General features: G+C 41.5%; 1 protein-coding gene across 1 annotated transcript in view; it reads right to left on the minus strand.

The window, feature by feature from the left end:
* Positions 1-18,001, minus strand: part of KIF26A (kinesin family member 26A) — a 95,983-nt gene that overhangs the window by 44,928 nt on the left and 33,054 nt on the right. The window contains exon 4 of the mRNA XM_040068007.2: positions 1,443-1,603. Coding sequence (XP_039923941.1) covers positions 1,443-1,603 — 161 coding nt within the window. The remainder of the gene's footprint in view (positions 1-1,442; positions 1,604-18,001) is intronic.

The raw sequence follows: 18,001 nt of genomic DNA on the forward strand, positions 1-18,001 counted from the left end.
AGCGACACCCACTTCACAATAAAAATAGAACTGCATTTTGCTGACCAGTGACAAAAGCACCACTGAGAGAAAATATTTTGGGTCCTATTTTATACTATTAGGCACTGATTTCTTTCTCTCACTTTCAAAGAATGTATTTTATTTTCTGGCTTCCCCAGTGAAAGGGAAAAATCTCTGCATTTGTTTATGACATACAGATTAACACCAAAATAAATCTAAAGTAGATTAAGCTAAAATCATACCCACAATATGAAACACAGTTACAAAAGCTGTGCTGCTGTCCCATCTAAATACTTTGGAAAGGATGCATCCGTCCTTGCTAAGGTAACTAAACAAGAAAAGAGACATCTGAGCTTCTCCCTTCACCACTCCTCTCCATTCCCACTGATTATTTCAGATACCTAACTCTGAATGAAACAAATCACGCTCTGCAGGTCATCATTTCTCTGTGTTGACTTGAAACCCACAGCACAGAGACAATCCACTAACTTACAATACAGCGCTCTTGGGGCAGTCATTTCCCAACCTCTTGTGTGCAGACAGACTGTGATACACAGGCATTTGACACTCCAAATCGTCGTAGTATGTGCTTTTAAAAAAAACAGGACCTGGAAAGCCGAGCTCTTTCTGAGGTCAGATTGTAACTCATAGCAAACATCATTTATTTAATGGTACGGTACAACACATGTTAAAGACCAATGAAAAGGAAACAATACAATTACCATTGTGATTGCATTCTATGAGGGATTCTTGGTGCATAAATTTTACTTTAGTGCCATTCACAGACATACGCTTTTCAATATTGTCTCAAAATATGTTCAGTTCTGAATTAAAAGAGGAGTTGGAATGCAAGTACAAAGCCCTGAGTTTTGTTGTTTTAAATACCATCTGCTTGACAGCGTATTACATTTAATCAACATTGCTAATTACAACAAACATCCAAACAAAACTAACATATTTTTGTTATAAGATACCAGAAAGGAAAAAAAATATTGTTCTGGGCTATTGCTAAAAGAACAATGTCAAACTGTTTTAACTGTTTCTACCAACCATAGAAAAACTTTTATTTGGACACATAGGCCATGCTACTGGATAAAAAACACCTTTTTTTTTAAATCTAGATCTGAGGGAAAAAGACTAGTTACTTCAGCTTGGTCTCCAAGGAAACCTACAGAATAGCAGACTTGTGGTGAAGATGGCCATTAAGGACTAGACAAAGCCCAACACGTTTTCTTGGGTTTTGGTCAAGAGAAGTTCCAGGTCCCCAGAGAGAGAATCAGGGTGACCCCATCCCATCCCTGCTCTCCAGTGGCAGCAGAAAGCCACAGTCATGACCAGGTGACCAACTCCGCCCTTCACCAACCACAACAACCACTCAATAGCATTTCCCAACTGTCTGAAGACCCACAAGCAGTTTGGAAAGCAGAAAGGAGAGACAGTACCTTATGAAGAAGGAAGCTGCAGCCGAGGTACCTGCGGAGACCCCGGCTGGAGCCACCACGCTCTGTGAGGCTGCCGTGCCACCCGCGGGGTCTGAGCTGTGCTGCCCTGAGCTGATCTGAGCACTGGGAACATCTCGGCCGCTTTCTGGCGCTGCTTCTGCCTGATAAAAATAAAAACATACCTACAGGTCAGTACACTGTAATACATGGCCATGACAGGGAGAAATTTCACACAGCACTTCCAGAGAGAGTCTTTGCAAGGGTGAAGGTAAAGATCAGCGGTGGGTGAGGAGTGATACAGGTGGACAAGCGTGCCACAGTAGGTTCAGCCACAGAGAAAGTAAAAACCATGACCGCAGGGGAAGAACACAAAAACACAGAGGAGTGTTTCTGAGGAGTAATGCACAGTTAAATAGTTTGACAGGCATGAAGAAATGGAAAACGATAAGCAGAACCCTTTTGTTTTACAGTGTTATTTGGGAGCTGGCAGAACTGTTTATCTGGTTCAGTTATGACTGTCAGGAATTATTTCTCAGTGGCACATCACCTACAAGACCTATCTGTTTAAGAGGAACTAACAAAACAGTCACACTTGTAATACGTTTCCACATGAATAACCCCAAGAAGTAAATAAAAGAAAATTGATTTTTTTAGAAACGTATATACAACCCTGTTTTTCAGTATTATTTTTCTTAGCAGCACAAGTGCACAACACTTCTCCCCTACAAACCGTTTCAGTGGAAGAACAGGAGAGACTGGAGATGCATCTTTTCCAACATAAAGCACTTGCAGCGTCTGAGACACAGTTTGGAAGATGGCAATTGTTTTGAGATTTTTGCCAAAATTTTAGACATCTGTATTGTGAAATTGTGTCAGGTCTATATCTTTGTGTTCAGGCCACCAACTCTTTCAAGTGCCGAGTTCAATTAAGCCCCATCAGTCAAATGCTCATTGACAGTGCTGGGAAGCCTCCTTTTTGGAAGAACCCGCTCTCTGTCTGGGAGTCCTGAAGATTTAATTAAAGACGACACCACAATAAATATTTGTCAAAAGAGTTAATTGCTTCATGTATGGTAATATATGATGTTTCTGTCATCTGAAATACTACTTTGACATTTCCAACTAATTAGCTAAAATAGATTCCAGGAAAGGAGACAGCCTTGGTAATGAAGTGCAAGCACAATTAGGTACTTCCTGGGATGCCACCAAATTTTAAATTTTGAGCTGCCATAGATCATGTTTTACAACTACAGATATGCACACATGGCAATAGGGCACTCCCAGTTACATACACACCCTCAATTTTCTCATACACTGACAATACAAATAGAGATTTTCTCATGAGAACTGAGGCAAACCGGTTATTAGGTACCAAGGACAAAAACTTTGCCAACCAAGTAGTGCTCAACTGGTGCATGAAAGCCTGTCTGGAGTTTCCTCTGGACTCATTCCTACAGGTTGAGCGCTATATTCCCAGTTTCCAACAAAGCCAAGAAGAAGAAAGTGTACCCAGCTCATTTGAAGGTCTGCTCTTTCAAGATTAATACTATTATCAGTATTATGGAGCGGCTGACTAATGTTTTACCGTAGAGTGCTACACAAAAAAAGTACTTTTATAAAGCTCACCAAAGACATCTGAGGCTGAGACACAGAATATTCATGCAGATTAACTTTATCCTGTGAAACCACTCATGCTAGAAGCCAAACTGGAAACTCTGAACAACCCTCTGCAAAACCCTTCACTTTGTAATACAGAAATCTCACAAGATCAGATCTCTCTGTGATGAAAGCAGAAAGACCAAGCACTGCTAGATATCAAGACCAACACAAAGAAATGGTGTGGCAGGAAAAAGTACTTTAAAAAGGGAGTTTGTCCATCCTACCATGATCTACTGGCAATGACAGCCAGGAACAGCGAAGCTTGGAAAAGAATCGGATCCACTCACGTGGTTAATTGCTTATAACTAAGTGATGGAGTAATGAACCTTGAGGAGGTCGATAAAGCAGGTATGTGATCATTAATGCACCGAGGCAACAAATGTGTGGTCTTGACCTACACCAGTCACAGAAAGAATATGGCATGTGGAACAACCTGCAGATGGGTAAAATCCAGTGCGACACCTGAGCTTCAGAGTTACACGAACTGACACAAAGTGCTGACACAAGTGGAGCTTCTATGGAGACAGCAATTTGCAAACTAAAAAAATCTCCACCACAACCTCTGGAGCCAGCACGTGGAGCCAACAGAGTGGCACACCAGGGACTGCCAGGCTCAGCAGCAGCGGCATGATGGCCAGCAAGAGGAGGACACAACCTGCAGCCACTGGCAGGGTAACATCTGTGTCTGAATACTCCCCTGTGTGCTGTCAGGAAGACAACCATAACCCTCTGCCACAGAAGCTGCTGTCTCAAATCAAAAATTATAGGCTCAAGTCGAATTCCCACGCTGTATTTTTTCACTCACTTTCAACAGGGACTATACTAGACAAGAGACCTGGTCACAAAGAAAATTTTGTTTAAGCAATAGTTTGAAAAAAAGACAGAGCAGCAACATGTTTCTAACCAATCACACTAATTAACGTATAATCTAAATGATGGCATGATCGAAAGCTAAATATGAAATCTGTAGAGTTAGCAAAAAGCTTCATTGAATTTTACAGCAAAGTGTAACAGACTTGTAAGAACTGACTGGAATCTGTTAACAGATCAATTCCTGTAAAAGCTATTCACACTTAACAAAAATATAAGCCATGTGTAACACACATTCCTTTTACACCACTTTTTTATTTCTATGAGAAGTTAAAAGTCTGCATTTCTAAGAGCCCAATGATTATGGACATATCAGGCAAGTAACTTGAAATATCTAAATCAAACCTGGTATTTCAGATGGCAGATGGTTAATATACTTTCCAAACCAACTAAGCTGGATAAATTGCTATTCCCACATTAAACACATTTGAAAACTCAAACAGTAATTTCTGTTTCTTTAAGTTTTAATTCTCAGTTCTGTGTGAACATAAGAGGACGAGGGGAAGCCAATGAGAAGACACTGATTCTTGTAAAGGAAAAAAAGTGAAGATACACAAGATAAAATCATCAGAAGACTACTACAGAAGAGAACCCATATAATTTTCATTGTATTCAACTACCCAATTAACATTAAACACAGAGGTAACATCAGTTTTGCTGCAAGGTCCATAGCTGAAAAACAACAGAAGTTCTTCCAAGTTTAGGATTCCTTTCAAGGACAGTTTGTACCATCCAAAGTGACAGGATTTTCCAGCACAGCCGTATGCAGCTCCCCCTAAGAAGCTACATCTCTCAGGTTATCAGGAAGGCTCAGGTATAAGGAAATTTGTCAGGTCCAGGTCATTTACCCTGAGGCAGGAAAACTAAAGATAAGTAATGAGACCCTCCTGGGCCTGGACACTCCAGTCTGCCACACCACCACAAAAAAAAGAAGGAAAAAAAAAAAAGGGGGGAGGGGGGGGAAGGAAAAAACAAACAAACTTTCTTTTCCCCTTTTCTTTTTTTTTTTTTTTCTTTTTTTTTTTTTAACTAAATGCATCTTACTCATCTCAACAAATACTCTCCCAAGGACTGTGTGTGGCAAACAGAATTCTTCAGAGAAATTTGAGCAACTTTTGACTTTTCGAAGCATTCAAGTCTGCACAGAGAGAAAGCTCCAGACTGCAGCTGAGAGGGAACTGTGCTTCTCTATTTAATGAATTTTCATAAATCATTAATGATCAAATGCAGAAAGCACAACCTTGTCACTATAAAGTGTTACTGACTGCACTGAATATTTAAAATGTCACAGGGCTCCACATCCAGAGAGTAATGTTTGTTTCAATTTTCTAAGAAAATATTTGCTGGACAAAAGCCATTGGAAAAAACCAAAAACCCTCTGGAAAGACACTAAACCTCAAAGGAAGGATTTCCAAAACTGCTCTATAGGATCCCTTCCTTCTACTCTCTCCAAAACCACATGAAAACTGGCACCAGTAAGAGCACAGCAAGGATGACATTTGAAAATGTCACACCAAGCATTTTGCACATGCAGAAACGAGCAATGTCTTGGTGCTTCATGTCAGTGCCTGTGTCATGGACAGGAGGGTTTTGGGACCAGGTCCCAGCACCCATCCTAAGGACATGGGTGCAGGTCAGCCACGCTGTACTCCCAGCTGGCAGCATCCACACACACAGCTGAAGTTGGCAGGGCCAGGACAAGCAGCTACAGCATGAGTTGTTCCCAGTTAAGAGAGGGCCAAAGGCTGGGGGAAAGGGCAGGATGAGACAGAGGGGGCCTGATGGACTCCAGAGGTGGAGGTGTGCTGAGCATAACAGGGACACCCCTGTCCCATCCCTGATTCCCAGCACACAGGCTCACTGTTGTGACTAGATGGCAGGAAACATCTGCCTGGGCTAATGCAAGTCAGACTAGTCCAAAATTACACTATAAAGAAATTGGCCCTAGATGAAATTCCCAGATACACAGGATTCTGTCAGGCCATTACCATCCAAAGGACAATTAGAATTCCAACAAGCTCTTTACACATTTGAAGTGCAAAGCCAAAAACTAAGCCATAATGTTTCCAGTTTTCTAAGTATTTCCATTCTCTGGACATTGACCTTTGGCTAGAGAATGTCCAGGAATCCAAAAAAAGCCAAACGAGGTCATGTCACTTGGTCTCTGACATGCATGCAAAATACGTATCTGGCGACAGGCAAGAAAAACATGGACTATAAAAACCTATAGAAAAACAGATCAGTCCCAGGACAATACTGTCATGGCAAAAGAAAACCAGAAGGTTGGATAGAGCTGCAAAAGAGTATTGAGAACAGAATCACTAACGAGGGAATGAAGAAAATTACAAGAGCCTCTACAAATCTGACACACATCTGTTTATCAGAATCACAATTCAATATAATTTATTTTACTTCAAAAAATTGGTCCCGTAATGAAAGCACTTAACAGGGTAGTGCAGGTTAAGCACTAAGTGCTCTGTTACAGCCTGAGTCTGTACTGGTGATTTTTTTTCCCTTTTTCTAACCTTTTTTCTGACTGGCAGGCAGGCAGAGAATTTTGAGGATTTGCTCTAACTTACTATTTTCCCCTTTCCGACTAGAACGTCACAGTCAATTAAATTGCAAAAACTGCTTGATGTAATGATTTTGCAAAATATTAAACCTACTGTTTATATATGATAAAACAATAATTTTCCACCCAAATGATTCATGCAAAGACTCTTATGACCTACTACCACTGACTGGAACAAACGTGACGTAAATCTCGAGCTGGATAATGCTCACACTATAAACCCTTCTTTCCCATAAGCGTGGATAAGTCCCGCACGCATCTCCTGTGAGAAATGTCTCCTCCTGACTGACGAGCATTACATAAAGTTAACAGGGCAGCATATGCCAGGCTGAAGTGAAACGTGTTCTGGATAAACTTTTTACTGCCATTTGGCATTGTTTCTGCCAGGGCTCATTATAAAATAAGTAGGGCATTTTATAACTACAATACACTACTGTAGTCATTTATAACCTGCAGCTGCGATGTGGTAACAAGAATGCCTAAACCTGTAGTTTCAGAATTTTATATGCATCTCGTGTTCAATGTAAATCAAATGCAGAGCATAATATCCTTTCTCTCAAAAAAAGGGGTTTAAGCTACAAGAGTTGCTAATGCCTGGCTTATGATCAATCTCTGAAGATGAGGCAGAAGGAGAAAAATTATAGAGAAGTAGAATTAAAATAGAAATAGGAGACCCATCTGCTGTCACAGACTGGAAAGTAATATAGGCAATCCGAAGGCAACCTCAGAGCACTTGCTTTTAGAAATAATATCTGAATTACTAAAGCAGGTTTAAGGTTTGGATCTTTACCACCAAAAATCATCAGCAGGCTGTGCTCCATGCAGAAAGGATCGCATCCTTTTGGGCAGGGCACACACCCAGCTACATCCAGCACTGGCGTCCTTGGCAGTACCAGGATGGAGAAATCAGCAGCTTCTCCCTTCTGACCAAGGGCTTTTTATCTCAGTCTGACCCAGATCTCTCCTAAACCATGCTACTTGGTCCTTGAAAAATTTATTAGGGTTCTGGGCAGGCCTCCATCTACAAAATCAAACTTCACTCTTTCCTCCCTTCAGATTGAGAATGTGGGCAATCCCTGCAGGCAGGGCTCTGGTAGTGCAAAGATGTCAGCAGACAGTGAGAGACCAATTCCTTCACATTTCAGCTGTTCAGGACACCCATACCAAAAGACACAGCAAGCAAGGCTCTTTTTTCTTTACTTCTTCACAGCGATCTGACCACCAGTCACGTGAACAACACCCTCCTATCTGCGCATGAACACCCACCACCTGGAAATCCAGGGCTACCAACAAGGACACAGATCCTGCTGCACATTAACATTCTCAAATCAGGACCTCTCACGTGCAGTGGATTTAAAACAGCCAGGCTAGAGGAACTGTTTCTTCTAATGCCTCTAGGCAAGCATCAGAAAGTGTTGCCCAGGGCCCTCCCTGTTGACTTCTATTACAATAGCTGCAGCCTCCAAAGCCAAAAAATCGAGCTGTGTACTTCCCTGGGTATTTATTAAAATGGACAAACATACAATAAAAATTTGCTGCTTTTTGTCAAAGGCTGATAAGAGCAAGCAAGGGAATTCATTAACAGGCTCATAATAATGCAAATTTCTGCCATTTTAGGATTGGTTTTCCCACAAGAAGACAAACGCTTTCCTGTTAGGACTGACTTTCACAGGCCAGATGCGTTTCTAACAGCCACTAAACACAGGACACATGCAGAGCTTTGAACTGGGACAACTTGTATCACCTTCCTGACGCCTCAACAGCATTTCTCAATGATCTGGGCAACTCAACAAAAATCTCACTGTATCTTGATTATTCTCTATTCAGCAAAAGAAATTACCATGTTCCCCATTTCATTAAAATCACTGTATTGTTATAATGATTGACATACAATGTCATCAAATACAGCAAAGGTGGACAGAGATTGTCATACCTAATTTCTATCTCAATCACACTTGAACTGCTTATGTATTAGATGTAGCTGCTTTAAAAAGAACATCCCTTGGGATCAATTTGCCTGACAGCTACCACATGGAAGGCACCCATTCACTAGTAGCTCACCTGAAGAGGTACAAGCCCTCATTATCTGAAGGGAAAACTGGCTCTTTACTACACCCATATTCAGAGACCAAGGTTCAGTTACAGGCAAGCTCAAGAAGTAGCATTAAGTTTGCAAAGGTAAGGACAGCAGTGATCACTGTTGAAGGACACCAAGGTCCCAAATTAAGGACAGATCTGTGCAGATGATACTCTCTTCTTGTGGGTTTGCTCTCAGTGTTGAGGCCATGTACCCCAGACATGATTCACCATGATTACAGTAAAATCTGCAAGCCTGCAGATGTCCCAAAGCTTCTTTTAAGGAACCAAATGCCAATAATAAGGAACGCCAGAAGAAATTCCCAAGTGTGACTGTGCAAAGAAGTGTCAGGTGAGATTTGACATAGATAAGCCCACATAAAAGGGGAAAAACAACCTAAATCACTCCTCAACAACACTGAGCTCAAAACTTGCAGCTACAGCTTGGAAGATCTAAGGGTCATTGACAGTTCCTCTACATCAAGATGTAGCAGCAGCCAAAAAAACAAAAGAGCAAGTAAATTTTGGACATCAGAAGACAGGGCAGAAGGAACAAGGAGGGTGTCCACATATTGAGTCTAGTACTGCGTATCAAGACAGGGTAGTGGAGTAAGGGAAATGAACAGAGACAAGCAAGTAAAAAGTCAAGAAAGTAAAGCAGCTACCCCAGGATGAGAGATGAAGGAGGCTGGGACTCTTGCTTGGAGAAGGGAAGATTGAGGACAGCCTAACTGATATTTACAAAGTCATGGAGGTACAGAATAAATTGAATCAAAGTGGATACCTTCTTTGCACTGGGTGGTGAAGTCATGGAACCTGCTGGCATATAGAAGGCTGTGGAGTTAGAGAGTGTTTCAGGGTCAGAGAGGGTTTGGATAAATTCCTGAACAGCAGGTCCCTAAACAGATCCTGAAGGGAACAGACAGGTATGTGCCCCTGCGAATTCTCCAACTGAGCATGCTGGGGAGTATGAGCAGACTGAAGGAAAGCAGCCAGGCTCCACAGCTCTCCCTAAATACCATTTCCAGCTTCTCTGCTGGAGACAGCCCTGGGCTAGACAGGCTGCAGCTGAGACTCAGCAGGATATCAGTAATGTTCTTATCATTCCCATACAATCTTTTCAAGAGAACCTTACAGTAAGTAGCAACAGGAGGTTGTGCTGTTCCTGTATCCCTACCAGTACTTCAGAGTCACCAGGAGAGACTGACAAGACTCAAGGGGATGTCCACACAGCTACCTTGCATGAGCAAACTAAACCTAGACTTTTCCCAAGCCAGGCATCACAAGGGCCATTCTCCCCCTCTTTATCCTTCCACTGCCACCTGACCCCTAAAAAAGCCTTGTACAACTTCATCACCTTGCACAACTTCGTCATCTTCTTTTTTGAGAGCAACAGAGACAGTCCTGAATGGCAGATCCATTATCTTTGCCCAACAATACCAAAACACAGCAAGAGATTCATGTCTACATCACCTTTCAAATTCTTCCTTCACAAAAGGTCTCACAAAAGAACAAACTCATCCAGATTTGAAATAGTAGCAGCCATGCAAATGCAGAGGAATTAACTCAGTTGTCTCTTCTCCAGGCTTAACAGCCCCAGCTCCCTCAGGTTTTCTTGTAAGAGAGATGCTCCAGTCCCTTCATCATCTTCACAGCCTCTCCATGAGACCCTCTCCAGGAGCTCTGTGTCTTTCTTGAACAGAGGAGCCCAAAACTGGACGCAGCACTCCAGGGCTGAGCAGAGGTGCAGGATCACCCCCCTCGAGCTGCTGACAATGCTCTTCCTAATGCAGCCCTGAATACCATTCTTGCTCACAAAGGCAGTGCTGGCTCGTGGTTAACTTGTGGTCCATCAGGACATCCAGAGCTACTTTCCTGTAGGTCAGTTCTGTATTGGTACATGGGGCTAATCCTCCCCAGCTGCAGAACCCCACACTTCCTCTGGCTGATTTTCATTATGTTCCTCTCTATCCACATCTCCAGCCTGTCCAGGTCTTGCTGGATGGCAGCACAGCACTTTGTGGTACCAGCCACTCCTCCTCAGCAAACCTCCCAAGGCTGTGCTCTGTCCTTCCATCCAGAGCAATGATGAATACAATAAACTAAACTTTAATCAGCACAGACCCCTGGGGGACACCGCTGGCTACAGGACTCCAAGTAGACTCTGCATCACTGATCACAACCAAGGTCCAGCACAGCACCTCTCCTCATTGGCTCTTCTGTCATTTGGAGAAGAAAATTATCAACACATCCCAGGAACCTCCTGGATTGCTTACGCCCTGCTGTGCTGTCCCTCCAACAGGTATCAGGGTGGTTGAAGTTCCTCATGAGGACCAGGGCTTCTGAACATGAGGTTGTTCCTATCTGTCTTTTGAGGACCTCATCTACTCAGTCTTTCTGGTTGGGCAGCCCACTCTCTATAATGTCACTGTGAAATTATCTCATCGTAGTTTTAAAGTTCTATTTATAAGTCTAATAATCCCATCATTGATTACAGTGACTGTATTCAAATTATAAATCCATTAGCTGCTCAACAATGAAATAAAATCAATAATGCACGTAAATGGGAAAAAAGGAATTTAAATGCATACATTAATGTCACTTGAAGTAGCGCTATTTTATGCACCATCTCTAACAAAACTGTGTCACATCATTAGCAATAATGTGAAAAATCTTTTTCAATTAACAGAGCTGATTTGATGCTATGTTCACTAAAGTGGCAATCCATTCCATTAAACACACACATATGAAATGCTTGAAATATCTATGAACTCTATCCATACATCATAAATTCTCTCCTAAGTGCTGAAACACAAAAATAGACACATCATTTTCTGTTGATGCTTTTTAAACCTCCTGCCAGAAGTTACCAGGCAGGGCACTTCAATGACTAGTTGCAAGCAACAAAGAGCACCAATTTTTGCCCCATGCTCAGCTGCTCATGCCACAAAACAAGGGGAGATGGTTTCAGCAATGCTCAGCCACCCTCAATATGCCATTATTCCAGTACACAGCCTGCAGATAAAACGTCAGATTCAAAGCACTTTCAAAGAAAAAAACCACAAGATGTTCAAATACTATTTTATACAAGCAGGACAGCTGGGCAATCCTACCTGCATACAGCTGTACAAATCAGTTCCTTTCATGTGCTATGCTACCACTGCAAGACTTTCCCCTCCACCAGCCTGCACACGACTGAGGTCTGAATTTATCTGGTTTCTCTGCTGCATTAACTTCTGAAGCCAAAGGGTACTATTCATCTGCAGCCCAGCCTTAATCCATATAGCCCATGCAACAGTAGCCTTGTAAAAGCTGTTTTTTCTCAAATCTTGGATGACACCACTCCTGAGCTTCAGCCAAAAAGTATGAACCTTCTTTGTATGATGACTTCTAGTGCTGGGGTGGCACAGGATGCATTGAGTATCAGAGGATTTATAGTGGAACAAATTCATAGTATAAACAGACCAGTAGGAAGCAAAAGAAGCTGAAGGGAGCAAAGTGAACAGAGAAGGCCAAAGAAACAAGTTAAAAGGCAAGAGCAGAAAATTTAAATATTTGGGGTATTTAGTGTAGCTTATGATACACTTGTCAGATGAGAGAATGGACTGTGGACGAAAAGTAAATCCAGTGGATTATCATTTCCACATAATCTCTGAAGTCTGCTTGTCTTAAATCTATCTCTGATGAGTTATAGGTGAAGTCTGGGCAAACATTCTTTATTATTGCCTGTTGGCTTCAATTGCCAACAGAGGCAAGTATGGACTTGTTTCCTCATGAGAGCTGTAACAGCAACAGTTTAGCCTGGAGGGGTGAAAGATCAAACGAACTGGTTTCAGGTGGTAATTTGAGCCACAAGAGGGTCTGAGCCCTCAAACAGTTACCCTGTCCCACAACTGTAAAACCAATACTATGGCAGAAGTGTCAAACACAATAAAAAGAAATTCAATCCACACCCTCACCCAAGAAAATGTTCATTTCCATCTTGTAGCCAATAACTTTTCCATTAACTCAATATTTTTCTTATATCACTCTGAAACCTGGAAATACATTAAAAAGTAACTTCATTTTCACCTTCAGCACCCTACACTGGGGACAATCTGGAATAAGAGAGCACAAAGGTCTCATCAACTACATGAAGCAGAGGGCTACACTTTCAGCTGCACGTTTAAAGCTGAATTTCCAACCCACTTCTTTCTAAGCCAGTCTGCTCCCTGGCTGCTGGAGCAGGGTCTCACTGACTGTGGCAGTGCTGTCCTCCCACATCACGCCCCTCCCTCTGCATTTGCCAAGGCAGCAAAGCTCAAAGCAAGGCATGACTGCCCAGCTGACAGTCACAGTCACAGCAAAGGTCTCTTCCACAGGAACATAAATTAGGTTAGCATGAGAAAACATTCAGTAACTTGGACCAAAAGGTTTCCTTCTGCTGTTGAAACTTTTTATGGAGGGTGACCAACACTAACTTTGAAAACTAGTATTTTTTTGCCACCCCCCCTTCCTTTATGTACTTCCTCTACAAGAGAAGTGACACCAACACTACTGGAGCTAAAGGGAAAACAGAAAAGCCTCTGTGCAGTCCCTGACTCACCACCTGTCTAATATTGACTTCTTCAGGATCAAGATTTTACATGCGGAGCCTGAGAAATGTCCCAAAGCTCAAAGACATCCATATGTCTCGTGGGCAAGATTTATGGTCAATGCACTGTATTTTAATTGTTTCATTACAAAATATATTTTCCACATTGTGTTAATAAAAGGTCACTGAGAAAGCTATCAAGAAGGGTTTTAAAAATTAATTTAAAAATCCATTTGGCATGACATTTATCAAAGTAAAAAAGTAAATGCTGGAAAGTAAATCCTGTCATTGTTCCGTTTTCCACAGTCAGCTTTTTATTGCATCTTTTAAACAAAATGTAAGTCACCCTTGCTATAAACAAACAAAGAGGCTTTAAGGAAAGTCAACAGAGGCTGAACTACACTCAGACAAACCCATCTGGTTTAGATTAGGGTAAGCAGAAGACTTACTCAAACTACAGGAAAGCTTGAATTGTGACTAAAATAACTCACAGGTTTTTCACATAAGACAAATAAACATAAGTTCTTTAACTTTAGAGCCTATGCACCCATTTACATGTGCTGTGCTGTGGGTGAACCCTCCCTCTCTGAACCTCACAGACCCAAGCAATAAACTAAATTTAAATTTGTGAATACTCTCAGGAACATACATTGAGCTTTTGATAATTTTAAAATTTTGCATACATAAGCTTTAAAAGTTTTACTTAAGGCACTTCAAATTTTTTAGTGTTCCAACTTTTTTAATTTCTTAATGGTGCATTTTTTAACATATTTTTAAATCCACTTACAAACTGGTAAGTATTCAAGGAGCCACAATGCTTTGCCTTATAACCAGTGCCAACTGTATATATTCCAGTAAGGAACACAGTGTGACCAGGATTTCATTTTGTGTAAGATGAAAGAAAAAGGCATTTGCAAATAAGTTCTATTTCACTGTCATGTCTTTATATCACATGGCATGGCTACTTTAGCACTTTGATGCAGTACATAACACTGCATAATAATAACACAGTCAATTTAAAATATACAGTAAGACCTCTTTTTTCTACAATACACAATAAACGCAGCTACTTCTAGTAGGCGTACAAGGTATTTTCAGTGGGTTTAATATACTACCTCTCAGCCAGCTTCCAACACATCTGGGTAGCCCAAATTCCCCTCAGTCCTCTCCTTTTGCATTAAACTGGGTAGCAGTGCTGAACGCTGCTAATGTTTGTTTGGGTCTTTTTCATTTGAGTAGTAACCTTATATCCACTTGTCAGGTCTAGAACTAACAATATAATACCATTTGTTAATTATAGTTGTCAGGAGTCCAGCACAAATCAGCTGCCTTACCCAGAGTTATACCAGCTCCCTCCTCTCCACGGTGTTCACTGTCTGCTCAGACAACTTATCACTGCTACTGCTGATTATTTTCTGTAATTTTTCACAACAGGCCACTTGGGTAAAGCAGCTGATTACATCTTCACCTTTTGCACCTTGATTGCAATCCCAGTCTTCCCCTCCCTGAACCTTCCTCCAGATCCTTAATTACTGTTCCCCTTCACAGCTCCCAAAGCCCATGGTTATTATTTTGGTTTGAGCAGCACCCATACTATGCTTCAAACACACGTTCCTGTTCAAAAAATTTATAATCTATATAATGGATTTTTCACACTTGAACTCCAAACACTTATTAAAAATTTATGACGTTCTGCACTTCTGACCCGCAACATCCAGCCCAGAAGTGTTTTCACAACCATAAGTGACATTACAAGGTAATACATGCGAGTTTGGGGAGGGAGATGAGAGGAGCAGCAATCAAATCTTTTTTTTTTTTTCCTCTCTACAGACAATTCCACTACCACCACTATTAGAACTAGCCATGAACAAAAAATACGGCTCCTGGACAAATGCGTGCTGCTGCAAGGTCTCCTGAGGTTTGGCAGATGCACACTGGGGTGTATTTTAACATCCAGAAGGCCCTGGGGGACACAGTAGCCTGCATCCAAAAAAAGCTTTCGCTCCTCATGACCTTCCTGGGCTCTACCAGCACCAGCACAGGCACCACTGGCGGACAAAGCAGGCCAAGACAGATATCCAAGATGAGAAGGACAGAGAATCTCTTGGAAGTGCCTGTGGGTCTTCCACAGCCACAAAGTAAGCCTCAGTAATTATGTTATAGTAAATACCTGGGGTTTTGGCAATTAAAAATACTTGAGATGGACCTCAGCCTTTACCTTTGTCTTCCCAAATTTGTGAAATTAATCCTGCCCACTTCATATGCAGCCAGTGAGTTAGATCACTGGGAGGGTAGGCATTGGGTAGGAGCCTCCTACCAGGGAGTGCAGCAGCTGTTTCAACTATCCTTTGGTAAGGAAAAACGGTGTAAGTACAGATTCCCAGTGAAACAGGAGTGTTCACAGGGTGGTTAAAACAACTGGTGGCACAACCAAGAGTGGAAATTCCCTGGGAAAACAGCTATCTTTTTTTCTCTCCATTTGTGCAGTGTGTTGCCTAAATGGGGGCTGAAGTCTTCAAAATCCAGTCACACATAATAAATAGTACATTCAATGCTTTTTTCTACGGCAGTAGTTCTTGCTCCAGAATTCCTCTAGCCAGACCAACTTTTCTCCACAAGACAGGAAGTATTACTAAAGACAGACATCATTAAAAATATGTATATGCAACGTTCTCTTCTGGGGTAATCTGAAACCTAAATCCTGTCTCTAACTTCAGGAAAAAAAAAAGAAAAAATTATTTCAAACCAGTAAAAGGAAAAAAGTAAATAAATAAACTTTTCTAATAGGGAAGGAAGTTCAGATACAAGAATCAAGAGAACTCAGAAAATCCCAGTCTTGGAAAATTGTAAAATTATGGAAGATAAGCATTGGACAAGAATGTCCATGTGGATACTGTCCTAGACAAGGGCTAGACTACATGTTTCCTGAAATCTCTCCAATCCTATTTCCTTCAACACCTGTGATTCCTCAGGGGAAGAGCGTAGGGGAAGCACCCACCCAAACAACTTCATCAGACTCAAGGCTCTTAACAATACAAAAGGCAGCGGAAGAATTCCGACAGACACAAGAAGCACCATCTGGAAAGAGATGCACTCACAGTTTTCAGTAACTACATTTGGGTTTAAATGAATATAATAAATAAAGAGAGAGGAGAGATGAAAACAACCTTAAGACTAGCTTCTCTCCAAAAACCGCTTATAAATCTAAAGGATCGTTGCAATGACTGGATCACATCCAAGCTGCCTCCAACACTCGCAGTGTTTGTCCTCTCGTTAAAGGTCACTATTTTCCAGGCTACTGAGTTTCTTTGCACATTTCTAAATCACACTTAAGGTCTGCTGCATTACATACATTTTTCCTTCACAGGGGTTAAATGAGGCAACAGTTTTATCTTAGAACAGCGTAGTGGTTAGGGAAGACCACATCTATCAGTCAGCATGGTTAAGCAGGAAGAAATCTGTAGCTGGCTGTTACTGAATTATTCAGGACAAGAATAATGGCAGACAAAGAATCAGCAGACAAATGGAAATACGGGAAATACTCCTGCTTTCAGAGTGCAGGGTTCTTTCCCTGCAGCTTTCCCATTTTTCCTTCTCTATTTCTGTGATACACAAAAAACTTAAAAGGCAATTTAAAGGTAACATCATACACCATACATGGCCAAATTGATCCCTAATGCATGGAGCAACATTTTAGAGAAAAGCTCTCATAGCAGAAGTTCCTTATGAACTATGAAGAGCTGAATGGGCCATTTTCCCTTTTCTCAGTGAATGACCTGATGTCAGTGGAGATTCACTGGATTTAAATGGGAACCTCTCAGAGGTGGAATGTACGTGAATACACAAATTTCCTTGCGAGAGAAAAGTATGGGAGGGAGCAATCAAGTCTCCAAGCCTTTTCAGAAAGGAAACACAAGTCAGCCTGAAAAAGTAGCGTTACACAGCAGCACTTAAATATTTATCTCTGATGATCTTGGAGCTCAACCAGCTGAAGCTACCAAGCAATATTAGGTAGTGTTTACATACAATAGTACATAAGGGCATTATGCTACAATTAAAGCTGCTTGGCACCAAAATACCTGATCTTGTAAGATCTGCTATGTCATCTTTAAGTGAAAACCATGACTTCAAATTGTACACATTTCATTATTACATACAGTCCCCCATTCACTACCTGAAAACTGGTCAGGAATAAATCTTAGTCAAAACCAACCACGTATTGCATCCTTCTTCTTAGCACAGTTCCATAGATAGCCACATAATGAACTTGCTTTAAAGGTAACATGCACCGCTATAAAGCTTTTCCATTTCCCACAAGAGTTCGTAAAATGCACGCAGAATATAGGAAATCAACACCAAGGCTTAAAATCCACGTGCAGTGACATTTACAGGCATGTGGCTCTGAAGCAACCTCCTGAGCCCTTTCCTCGGCAGCAAACTGTTTTGCAACACATCTAAGCTGCAGATTAATGCTGTGCATCACAGTCCATCAACAGCAACTGCTGAACTGCACACAGCCTTAGGAGCTCAGCACTAGACTTGAGGGTCAAGTTCATCTTTGATATAATCCCATGAAGTTCCCAGAGTTTCTCGTGTGGCAAACTTGGTTTTTTGTGTTTTTCTAAAGGGGTTACCAGGCATGTGACAGACAATAACATCACCTGCATACATGAAGCTAAAATAGGTGCAAAAACATCTGAGGAAAGGATCTCACCATGTGAGATAAGAAAGCAAACTCCTCCTGACATCTGACAGAACATCTTTCAAAGCTCTTTAACTCTTCAGCTCTTGAAGCATGGCTTAGAATAC

The sequence above is a fragment of the Hirundo rustica genome, chromosome 6, assembly GCF_015227805.2.
Source record: "Hirundo rustica isolate bHirRus1 chromosome 6, bHirRus1.pri.v3, whole genome shotgun sequence".
In the NCBI taxonomy this organism is placed as follows: Eukaryota; Metazoa; Chordata; class Aves; order Passeriformes; family Hirundinidae; genus Hirundo; species Hirundo rustica.